Consider the following 12,473-nt stretch of genomic DNA (forward strand, 5'->3'; position numbering starts at 1 on the left):
ACAGCCAGCGAGGACTATGCGAGCATCGCGGGTGTCAGCTATGGTGTTCCTCCTCTTCACCCGCTTCCTGCGCCGCTTCCCCTTGTAGTACTCAAACTGTCAACAACAACATATTAACACCCTTGTAGTACTCAAACTGTCAACAACAACACACACTTCACCCTTGTAGTACTCAAACTGTCAACAACAGTTGCATAACTGGCAAACCCCTCACAGTGTTCAAGAGAGAACTGGATAAGCACCTCCAAAGGATACCTGATCAACCAGGCTGTGACTCATACGTCAGGCTGCGAGCAGCCGCGTCTAGCAGCCTGGTTGATCAGTCCAGCAACCAGGAGGCCTGGTCGACGACCGGGCCGCGGGGACACTAAGCCCCGGAAGCACCTCAAGGTAGCCTCAAGGTAGGTAACAACACACACTTCACCCTTGTAGTACTCAAACTGTCAACAACAACACACACTTCACCCTTGTAGTACTCAAACTGTCAACAACAACACACACTTCACCCTTGTAGTACTCAAACTGTCAACAACACCACACACTTCACCCTTGTAGTACTCAAACTGTCAACAACAACACACACTTCACCCTTGTAGTACTCAAACTGTCAACAACAACACACACTTCACCCTTGTAGTACTCAAACTGTCAACAACACCACACACTTCACCCTTGTAGTACTCAAACTGTCAACAACAACATATTAACACCCTTGTAGTACTCAAACTGTCAACAACAACACACACTTCACCCTTGTAGTACTCAAACTGTCAACAACACCACACACTTCACCCTTGTAGTACTCAAACTGTCAACAACAACACACACTTCACCCTTGTAGTACTCAAACTGTCAACAACAACACACACTTCACCCTTGTAGTACTCAAACTGTCAACAACACCACACACTTCACCCTTGTAGTACTCAAATTGTCAACAACAACACACACTTCACCCTTGTAGTACTCAAACTGTCAACAACAACACACACTTCACCCTTGTAGTACTCAAACTGTCAACAACAACACACACTTCACCCTTGTAGTACTCAAACTGTCAACAACACCACACACTTCACCCTTGTAGTACTCAAATTGTCAACAACACACACTTCACCCTTGTAGTACTCAAACTGTCAACAACAACACACACTTCACCCTTGTAGTACTCAAACTGTCAACAACAACACACACTTCACCCTTGTAGTACTCAAACTGTCAACAACAACACACACTTCACCCTTGTAGTACTCAAACTGTCAACAACACCACACACTTCACCCTTGTAGTACTCAAACTGTCAACAACACCACACACTTCACCCTTGTAGTACTCAAACTGTCAACAACACCACACACTTCACCCTTGTAGTACCCAAACTGTCAACAACAACACACACTTCACCCTTGTAGTACTCAAACTGTCAACAACAACATATTAACACCCTTGTAGTACTCAAACTGTCAACAACAACACACACTTCACCCTTGTAGTACTCAAACTGTCAACAACACCACACACTTCACCCTTGTAGTACCCAAACTGTCAACAACCCCACATTAACACCACACACTTCACCCTTGTTGTACTCCAACTGTCAACAACACCACATTAACACCACACACTTCACCCTTGTAGTACTCAAACTGTCAACAACAACACACACTTCACCCTTGTAGTACTCAAACTGTCAACAACAACACACACTTCACCCTTGTAGTACTCAAACTGTCAACAACACCACACACTTCACCCTTGTAGTACCCAAACTGTCAACAACACCACATTAACACCACACACTTCACCCTTGTAGTACTCAAACTGTCAACAACAACACACACTTCACCCTTGTAGTACCCAAACTGTCAACAACAACACACACTTCACCCTTGTAGTACTCAAACTGTCAACAACAACACACACTTCACCCTTGTTGTACTCCAACTGTCAACAACACCACATTAACACCACACACTTCACCCTTGTTATACTCCAACTGTCAACAACACCACATTAACACCACACACTTCACCCTTGTTGTACTCCAACTGTCAACAACACCACATTAACACCACACACTTCACCCTTGTTGTACTCCAACTGTCAACAACACCACATTAACACCACACACTTCACCCTTGTTGTACTCCAACTGTCAACAACACCACATTAACACCACACACTTCCCACCAACTCTACAGAATTTTATACATATATAACTCATCCAAACTTCTTAGTTCCTTACTTCTTTTAACAAAAAATAACGACCAAACAAAAATGAAATTGAATAATTTTATATTGCAATAGGTAATCAAACTCCTGCAGATGATATGTGTCATGTTACATAATTTCCCTACGAATAATATAGGATATACTATCATGTGGCACGATATATAATTATGTAGCAAGTATATTATGTCAGTAATATAATTGTTCTATATTCTCATTAGCTTATGTGCAGATATTGAGACGCGTCTGTTAGTTCTACTTAGTCTATTAATTATAGTTTATACCTCTTGCTAAGTGTAGACTTAACACGTCTTCCCCAACCTTCAGGTAGAGGATGGTCAGTACAGGTACAGAACAGGTAATACAAACAATGGGTCGAGAGCCAATCATGATGAGTGTAGCTCCAACAGTGGTCTGGTACAGAGGCTTGAGAGATACCACACCTCCTCAACCCTCACCAACAACAATATAACACTCGACGTGTTCCCTCCTTCACAAGATGCTTCAGCCTCGACACAGAGGAGACAGCCAGGCTACCTACCGGCCGCATCGAGCGTTCACACTCTCAGCCCGCACTGGAGCTCTCTTCCACACCGCCCCCATTCAGAGCGCCGCGCTCTACACACTCACCCAGCACCCGAGCTCTCTGCCTTGCTCGCCTCGACTACTATGACACTTGACTACTCTGCCAACAAACCGACTCTGCTGTAACCTAGACTACTGTATAAATAAAAACCAAAGTTACGAATGAAGGGAGAGCGAGGGAGGAGGCCCAGCCATGTGGCTGCCTGGCTCACCACTTCTGGTAACGCTGATACCACACACTCCATCTCCTTCATGCCTCCGGTGCCAGCCATGACAGGTGGGCCTGCACCACCACCTGTGGTGGCTGCTAGTGTAACAACAAGTGGGCCTGTTGTTCCCATGTTCCCGGTCCCATGGCCGGGATCATGGTCAGGTAGTTGACCATGCTGCCACCAGGGCTACACCCACCTGGCCATGGTCAGGTAGTTGACCATGCTGCCACCAGGGCTACACCCACCTGGCCATGGTCAGGTAGTTGACCATGCTGCCATCAGGGCTACACCCACCTGGCCATGGTCAGGTAGTTGACCATGCTGCCACCAGGGCTACACCCACCTGGCCATGGTCAGGTAGTTGACCATGCTGCCACCAGGGCTACACCCACCTGGCCATGGTCAGGTAGTTGACCATGCTGCCACCAGGGCTACACCCACCTGGCCATGGTCAGGTAGTTGACCATGCTGCCACCAGGGCTACACCCACCTGGCCATGGTCGGGTAGTTCACCATGCTGCCACCAGGGCTACACCCACCTGGCCATGGTCAGGTAGTTGACCATGCTGCCACCAGGGCTACACCCACCTGCCCATGGTCGGGTAGTTCACCATGCTGCCACCAGGCCATGGTCAGGTAGTTCACCATGCTGCCACCAGGGCTACACCCACCTGGCCCCGGTGGGTGTAGCCCTGGGGCCAGATTCACGAAGGCACTTACGCAAGCACTTACGAACCTGTACATCTTTTCTCAATCTTTGGCGGCTTTGTTTCCAATTATTAAACAGTTAATAAGCTCCGAAGCACCAAGAGGCTGTTTATAACAATAACAACAGTTGATTGGGAAGTTTTCATGCTTGTAAACTGTTTAATAAATGTAATCAAAGCCGTCAAAGATTGAGGAAAGATGTACACGTTCGTAAGTGCTTGCGTAAGTTCTTTCGTGAATCTGGCCCCTGGACTACAAGGCCCAAGACCCACCCCAGCAGCCACTACACTGCAAGAGCCGCCATTAAGGGGGAAGAAGCAGGCGGGTTACTCACGTGAACTAGCGACTGGCGGAACTTCTCGAGGCGCTTGAAGCCGGTGCCGGAGACGTCGATGGGGACGAGTTGTGGCGGGTACTTGAGGGAGAGAGCCAGGACCCGCTGCTCGGGCGAGGGCAGCTTGTGTTGCGCCGGCTCCTGCTGGGGCGGGCACACGCTCGCAGGCACGGACGGTGACACCGGCGCCAGCGACACCTCCGTTAATGTCTCGTCGTCAGAGCACCATTCCCGTAGCGCCACGAAGCTTGCAGGCTGTGGAGAATAGAGATCCCTGTTAGTACACGACACTCTGGTCGCCCGCAACACACACAGAAGCAGCCAATAACAGCTGTCAAACTCCCAGGTACCTATTTACTGCTAAATAGCAGGGGCATCAGGGTGAAAGAAATTGTCCATTGTTTCTCGCCGGCGCCTGGGATCGAACCCGGGACCACAGGATCACAAGTCCAGTGTGCTGTCCGCTCGGCCGACCGGCTCCCGAGCTAATAGCTCGATTCTGCAGGCACAAACAGTAAATAGTAAAATACATCCTTCAAGCAACATTAACTTCGTATCACACACTAATGTTATAGTTTATAAAGAAACAACTCCAATGTCTGGCCTCGTAGCCAGATTAAGACCTCGTGTAAGACCCTCCGCGTCTCTTGGTAAACAACTCCAATGTCTGGCCTCGTAGCCAGATTAAGACCTCGTGTAAGACCCTCCGCGTCTCTTGGTAAACAACTCCAATGTCTGGCCTCGTAGCCAGATTAAGACCTCGTGTAAGACCCTCCGCGTCTCTTGGTAAACAACTCCAATGTCTGGCCTCGTAGCCAGATTAAGACCTCGTGTAAGACCCTCCGCGTCTCTTGGTAAACAACTCCAATGTCTGGCCTCGTAGCCAGATTAAGACCTCGTGTAAGACCCTCCGCGTCTCTTGGTAAACCTTCAACACAAAACATGACAAATATATATCGATGAAATATCAGACCAACATTTTTAGTCCTGACAGATGGATAATTTACTGTTGTCATTACCAGAGAAATGTAATGATTTTATTACAAATACTGTACAGGGCAACTGTTGAAGACTGTGATGAGCATTACAGTGTTGACAACTGCAGTGATACCACGCTATCCGGCTGTTGGGTGCAGGCACCCCTCCCCTGTGTAACACCCGGCCCTCCCCTGTGTAACACCCAGCCCTCCCCTGTGTAACACCCGGCCCTCCCCTGTGTAACACCCAGCCCTCCCCTGTGTAACACCCGGCCCTCCCCTGTGTAACACCCGGCCCTCCCCTGTGTAACACCCAGCCCTCCCCTGTGTAACACCCGGCCCTCCCCTGTGTAACACCCAGCCCTCCCCTGTGTAACACCCAGCCCTCCCCTGTGTAACACCCGGCCCTCCCCTGTGTAACACCCAGCCCTCCCCTGTGTAACACCCGGCCCTCCCCTGTGTAACACCCGGCCCTCCCCTGTGTAACACCCGGCCCTCCCCTGTGTAACACCCAGCCCTCCCCTGTGTAACACCCGGCCCTCCCCTGTGTAACACCCGGCCCTCCCCTGTGTAACACCCGGCCCTCCCCTGTGTAACACCCGGCCCTCCCCTGTGTAACACCCAGCCCTCCCCTGTGTAACACCCGGCCCTCCCCTGTGTAACACCCGGCCCTCCCCTGTGTAACACCCGGCCCTCCCCTGTGTAACACCCAGCCCTCCCCTGTGTAACACCCGGCCCTCCCCTGTGTAACACCCAGCCCTCCCCTGTGTAACACCCGGCCCTCCCCTGTGTAACACCCGGCCCTCCCCTGTGTAACACCCGGCCCTCCCCTGTGTAACACCCAGCCCTCCCCTGTGTAACACCCGGCCCTCCCCTGTGTAACACCCGGCCCTCCCCTGTGTAACACCCGGCCCTCCCCTGTGTAACACCCGGCCCTCCCCTGTGTAACACCCGGCCCTCCCCTGTGTAACACCCAGCCCTCCCCTGTGTAACACCCGGCCCTCCCTCAACCCTCCCTCCAATGCACCAACCAAAGACCTTCACAACCCAGGCCAACATGCATTTCGAGCGGGAAGATCATGCCTCTCACAGCTACTTGATCACTACGACAAAATCACTGAGGCAGAAGAAAAACAGAATGCTGATGTGGTATACGGGGACTTCGCAAAGGCACTCGATAAATGTGACCATGGCGTGATAGCACACAAAATGAGGTCAATGATGTGTGAAATAAAAATGAAATGATGTTTAACAGTGATAATTTCCAGGTACTCAGGAACGGTAAAAATGAGGACCTTAAACATAATACAGGGTACAAAACACAATCAAAATCTGCCCATAGTAGGAAAGCAACATGTAAAGGATTTGGGAATAATGATGTCCGACGACCTAACGTTTAGGGAACATAACCAAGCAAATATTGCGTCAGTCAGCAAAATGATAGGATGGATTACGAGAACTTTCAAGTCCAGGGATCCCATCACAATGGTTGTACTCTGCAAGTCACTTGTGTTGTCCCGTCTTGAGTACTGCTCAGTACTCACTTTCCCCTTCAGAGCAGGAGAGATTGCTGAAATAGAGGGAATACAGAGAACATATACGGCACGCATAGACGAGATAAAACACCTAAATTATTGGGATCGTCTCAAAGCTCTCCAAATGTACTCACTAGAAAGGAGACGAGAGAGATACCAAATAATATACACATGGAAGATACTGGAGGGCCAAGTACCAAATCTACACAGTAAAATAACAACGTACTGGAGTGAACGATATGGAAGAAAAAGCAGAATAGAACCAGTGAAGAGCAGAGGTGCCATAGGCACAATCAGATCACTGTATAAACATCAGTATATGATTTAGATCACTGTATAAACATCAGAGGTCCGCGGTTGTTCAACGTCCTCCCAGCGAGCATAAGAAATATTGCCGGAACAACCGTGGACATCTTCAAGAGGAAACTAGATAGTTTCCTCCAAGGAGTATCAGACCAACCGGGCTGTGGTGGGTATGTGGGCCTGCGGGCCGCTCCAAGCAACAGTCTGGTGGACCAAACTCTCACAAGTCAAGCCTGGCCTCGGGCCGGGCTTGGGGAGTAGAAGAACTCCCAGAACCCCATCAACCAGGTATATGTGGGCCTGCGGGCCGCTCCAAGCAACAGCCTGGTGGACCAAACTCTCACAAGTCAAGCCTGGCCTCGGGCCGGGCTTGGGGAGTAGAAGAACTCTCAGAACCCCATCAACCAGGTATATGTGGGCCTGCGGGCCGCTCCAAGCAACAGCCTGGTGGACCAAACTCTCACAAGTCAAGCCTGGCCTCGGGCCGGGCTTGGGGAGTAGAAGAACTCCCAGAACCCCATCAACCAGGTTATAGACCATCACCTGCCATCAGGAAGGAGATCCACTCAGGATTCACAACAACTACGTAATTAGTGTTATTATCTAATATCTATCCATAGTTAGGTTATGATTTGGTTAGGTTAGGTTTCATTATGTTTTGGTTACGTTAATACTGTATAATATTGACAAAAATGTGAATCATGGCACTCGAAAACTATTTGTGTACCCTTGAATTTTGTTTAAAGAACACCAATTTCTTCAGACCGTTTTAATGAAAACGCTTTCAGCATACAGTTTTTCTATTTTAAACCAACTATTTATAATATAATAAAGCAGACTATCACTGGAACCGTAGTATGCATTCAGACCATCACATATATCTAGGTAACTGTCTTGGTGGTTTGACAGTGCGGTTTGTTGCTCGTGGTAATGGATTTGCACTGAGGACAGGCTCTGTAGTGAGCATAACACTGAGGTTATCTTGAGATGATTTCGGGGCTTAGCGTCCCCGCGGCCCGGTCCTCGACCAGGCCTCCTTTTTGTTACACACCCCCAGGAAGCAGCCCGTAGCAGCTGTCTAACTCCCAGGTACCTATTTACTGCTAGGCGAACACTGTACTGTACATGGAAGATACTGGAAGGGCAGGTCGCAAATATGCCCACCCAAATAGTAACTTACTGGAGGGAAAGATATGGTAGGACATGCAACATAGAGCCAGTGCTGGTGGTGGAGGAGCCACACTCAGGCACGAGTATCAACATCAGAGGCCCACAGTTTTGTAATATCCTCCCAACAAATATAAGAAAAGTTGCCGGAACAAAGGTGGAAGTCTTCAAGAAACAATTAGACGAGTGTGGAACCGACCGGGGTAGTAATGGACATTTGGGGCGTGCGGGCTACTCCAAGCAAGAGCCATTTAGATCTAAGTTGTCCCGCGTAAAGCCTGGCGCCAGGTGGAGTGGGCACTAGACCACCGTCTGCCCCAGTCAACACCAGCTCTCACTTCGTCAGCGACAAGGATGTCTCAGGCGGGGAGGAGACGCCAGGTCGGGAGCTGGAAGAATCATGAAGATGTCTCAGCAACTCTGACGTCGTCAGCAGCTTTTACGATATTCAGGAAAATCTTGACCTCATATTGTGTCGTGACCGGGGGAGGACGAGGCCATTATATTAAAGACAGCCCCAAGAGCGCTCGCTGGAGTGTGTTGAAAGGTCTCTTGTCCCAAGGGCTCTACTGACGTTGGGGCCCACGCTGCCGGGGTGGGCCCGGGCCCCTCACCACACTGGTGGGCCCCACACCCCACTGGTGGGCCCCACACCCCACTGGTGGGCCCCACACCCCACTGGTGGGCCCCACACCCCACTGGTGGGCCCCACACCCCACTGGTGGGCCCCACACCCCACTGGTGGGCCCCACACCCCACTGGTGGGCCCCACACCCCACTGGTGGGCCCCACACCACACTGGTGGGCCCCACACCACACTGGTGGGCCCCACACCACACTGGTGGACCCCACACCACACACGTCTTTCCTGGTTGATGGGGTTCTGGGAGTTCTACTCCCCAAGCCCGGCCCGAGGCCAGGCTTGACTTGTGAGAGTTTGGTCCACCAGGCTGTTGCTTGGAGCGGCCCGCAGGCCCACATACCCACCACAGCCCGGTTGGTCCGGCACTTCTTACAAGAACTTATCTAAGAGCCTCTTGAATACATCCACCTTTGTTCCAGCAATATTTCTAATGTTCGCTGGAAGGGTGTTGAAGAGCTGTGGACCTCTGATGTTCAGTGTTCTGTGATTGTACCTATGGCACCTCTACTCTTCACTGGACCTCTGATGTTCAGACAGTGTTCTCTGATTGTCCCTATGGCACCTCTACTCTTCACTGAACCTCTGATGTTCAGACAGTGTTCTCTGATTGTGTCTATGGCACCTCTACTCTTCACTGAACCTCTGATGTTCAGACAGTGTTCTCTGATTGTGCCTATGGCACCTCTACTCTTCACTGAACCTCTGATGTTCAGAGTGTTCTCTGATTGTGCCTATGGCACCTCTACTCTTCACTGAACCTCTGATGTTCAGTGTTCTCTGATTGTGCCTATGGCACCTCTACTCTTCACTGAACCTCTGATGTTCAGACAGTGTTCTCTGATTGTGCCTATGGCACCTCTACTCTTCACTGAACCTCTGATGTTCAGACAGTGTTCTCTGATTGTGCCTATGGCACCTCTACTCTTCACTGGACCTCTGATGTTCAGACAGTGTTCTTTGATTGTGCCTATGGCTCTACGATGGATCACAGAGTTCGTACCCACGTGGAATCCATTTTGCACGTTTAGCTGTTCTCTGACTAGCTCTGTAATGGCTTGTATGTTCTGTTGTCTGTCGCTGCCGTGTTGCCTGTAGTTTTAGCTTCATCAATGCTGCCCAAGTTGTTCAACCACCGAGGTGGTGGTGGTGGGGTTTCACTTGGCCTTTCTCACAAGTTAGTGGGCTGTGCCAGTCCACTGTAGATTTGGCATAGTCCTTTGGCTGCATTCTCGTTTTTGCCTCTTTTCTTTCCTTAGGAAGCTGTTTTTGCTGTCCTTTTAGCCACTGCTGCAGCTTTTCATGCCCTCAAGCTCACTCTTTTACAGAGAGGGTTCTGTCCCGTCTGCTCGGAGGTGGTCCAGAAGGGTTGAGGTCTTGCCTGCTATTGGTCAGGGTAGGCCTCCAGTGGAGCCGGATTCCCAGGTCTTTGTCTTTCTGTTTGCTGATGCCTATTCTTGGGCTTGGGGAGTAGAACAACTCCCAGAACCCCATGAACCAGGTATCAACCAGATATTCTACTTGATGCGAACAAACCTGAATGGTCCCCAGGACAATATGCAACTGAAATTCTACTTGATGTTGCAATCACATACAGTACTGTGGAAGGGTGGTTCTGCTTGGAGGCTTCATGTGGGGCTCTTTTATGGTCCACATCTTTGACGGTGCTGTGGGGGAACACCTGGTCCATTTTCTGGGTGGCTTTTTCAGGGTCTTTGGTGGATTTGGTCCACCCCTTTACTCATCTTTTAAGTTCAGGAGGTGTTGGGTCAGGAGTTCCCTTCACCTGTGGATAGTCGTCGTGATGTGACTGGACATGGTTGCAGTAGAGTTCCCCTCCTCTCTGCAGTGGGTGTTCCTGTCCCAAAGCAGGACTCACCGGACCCATGGTACACTTGACTACTTGGGATTGAACAGCTTCATTCTTTGTCTGACATTCCTTATGACCACTTTCAGTGAGGGTTCACCTGGTGTTGCAGGAGGATTCTTGGATGGTGTCCGTGGACCTCAAGAACGTGTACTGGCATGTCCCTGTTCACCCGAGATCCTGGGGGACTGATTAAAGTTTCTTGTGGGGGCTTCTCGCCTCAAGGTTCTGCCCTTCGGGTTGAAGCTGGCTCCTTGGATCTTTACTAGGTAGTTGTAACCCGGCTACATTTTTGGGGGTTTGTGTCCTGGCCTATCTTGACTGGCTGGTTTGGGTTCCTTGCTTGCCAGATTTGGGTTCCTGTTAAACCGGAAAAAAAATCTCAGTTGGTTTCGACCCAGGTTTGGACCTGGTTGGGCCCTGGTTTCGGATTCCCAGTTGGAATCTCTATTTCTACCTCCAGAGGATCTATTTCCACCTGTAGCAACATTGCTATCTGATGTTGAATCAGCTCCAGGTAATTCATCTTTGTGGGTGGAGTTGGCACCTGCCTCCTCCCTAGTAAGTCCAGTGTTTACTAGTTCTCTATTGTTGTTGAATGATATGCCTCTTCTGGTATGCTCTCTGTGCCTCCTGATTCCCTTTTCCCTTACTAGACTATGGCACCTGAGAGCAGCCGCATCCAACAGCCTGGTTGACCAGTCCAGCAACGAGGAGGCCTGGTCGACGACCAGGCCGCGGAGACGCTAAGCCCCGGAAGCACCTCAAGGTAAGGTAAGGTAGGTAGGTGCCTCGATTCATGGTCTATCGGCTCTGGTTTAACTTAAAATGATGTAGAGGCCAGGAGCCGCTAAGATCTCCTGGGAGCTCCTGAAGATACTGTCATCTCTTGGTGGCTATTCATGCTAAGGAGTTCGAGCTAATTTCAAGTTAATGTTCTGTGGAGTCATTTGGCTGTTTGTGCTTCATTTGTGGGAAACCTTGCAATTGTCTGTATTGCTTTGCTTACTTTCTGGATATTTTCTAAATGTGGGTGATCATTACAATACCCAGCTGCCTATGCTTCTGTGAAGGGTGGCCAGATTCTAGCTTTTCTCCCTGATAAGCTGTTCAAGACTTCTTGGGACGCCATCTGAGCTGGCTTCGCAACCAGAAAGTTGCGTTTCATTACAACAGCTTATCAACGGTAAGGTTTTACACGAGGGCTTCCCTGAGTGGCTGGTTGAGCTACCCACCAGGACCAGAGTGTGGTGGCCTTCAAGAGAGGCCCGGGAGAGTGTGGAGGTACACCACCACCACCACACAGCCACAGGGAAGGTCCACCAGGAAGGTAGAGAGCACCAACACACCTGCAGGGACAACCTTTGTAACCCTGACATGAGTTAGGTCGGCCGGTCGGAGGGAGCCGGTCGGTCGAGTGGCCACCACGATGGACTTGTGATCCTTTGGTCCTGGGTTCGATCTCAGGCGCCAGCGAGAAACAATGGGCAGAGTTTCTTTCACCCTATGCCCCTGTTACCTAGCAGTAAAATAGGTACCTGGGCTGACAGTCAGCTGTCACGGGCTGCTTCCTGGGGGTGGAGGCCTACCTTGAGGTTACCTTGAGGTGCTTCCGGGGCTTAGTGTCCCCGCGGCCCGGTCGTCGACCAGGCCTCCTGGTTGCTGGAATAGGCTGTTAGACGCGGCTGCTCGCAGCCTGACGTATGAGTCACAGCCTGGTTGATCAGGTATCCTTTGGAGGTGCTTATCCAGTTCTCTCTTGAACACTGTGAGGGGTCGGCCAGTTATGCCCCTTATGTGTAGTGGAAGCGTGTTGAACAGTCTCGGGCCTCTGATGTTGATAGTTCTCTTGAACACTGTGAGGGGTCGGCCAGTTATGCCCCTTATGTGTAGTGGAAGCGTGTTGAACAGTCTCG

At 50.4% G+C, this 12,473-nt stretch overlaps 1 protein-coding gene across 5 annotated transcripts in view; it reads right to left on the reverse strand.

Moving 5' to 3' along the window:
* LOC123767975 (actin remodeling regulator NHS) overlaps positions 1–12,473 on the reverse strand; it is a 478,645-nt gene that overhangs the window by 103,111 nt on the left and 363,061 nt on the right. For all 5 annotated transcript variants that reach the window (XM_045758206.2, XM_069306562.1, XM_069306563.1 and 2 more), the window contains 2 exons: positions 4,069–4,323; positions 1–96 (listed from right to left, as the gene is read on the reverse strand). The exon at positions 1–96 is cut by the window's left edge and continues 14 nt beyond it. In XM_045758206.2, the coding sequence (XP_045614162.2) occupies positions 1–96; positions 4,069–4,323 (351 nt within the window). The remainder of the gene's footprint in view (positions 97–4,068; positions 4,324–12,473) is intronic.

The sequence above is a fragment of the Procambarus clarkii genome, chromosome 58 (genome assembly GCF_040958095.1).
Source record: "Procambarus clarkii isolate CNS0578487 chromosome 58, FALCON_Pclarkii_2.0, whole genome shotgun sequence".
Lineage (NCBI taxonomy): Eukaryota > Metazoa > Arthropoda > Malacostraca > Decapoda > Cambaridae > Procambarus > Procambarus clarkii.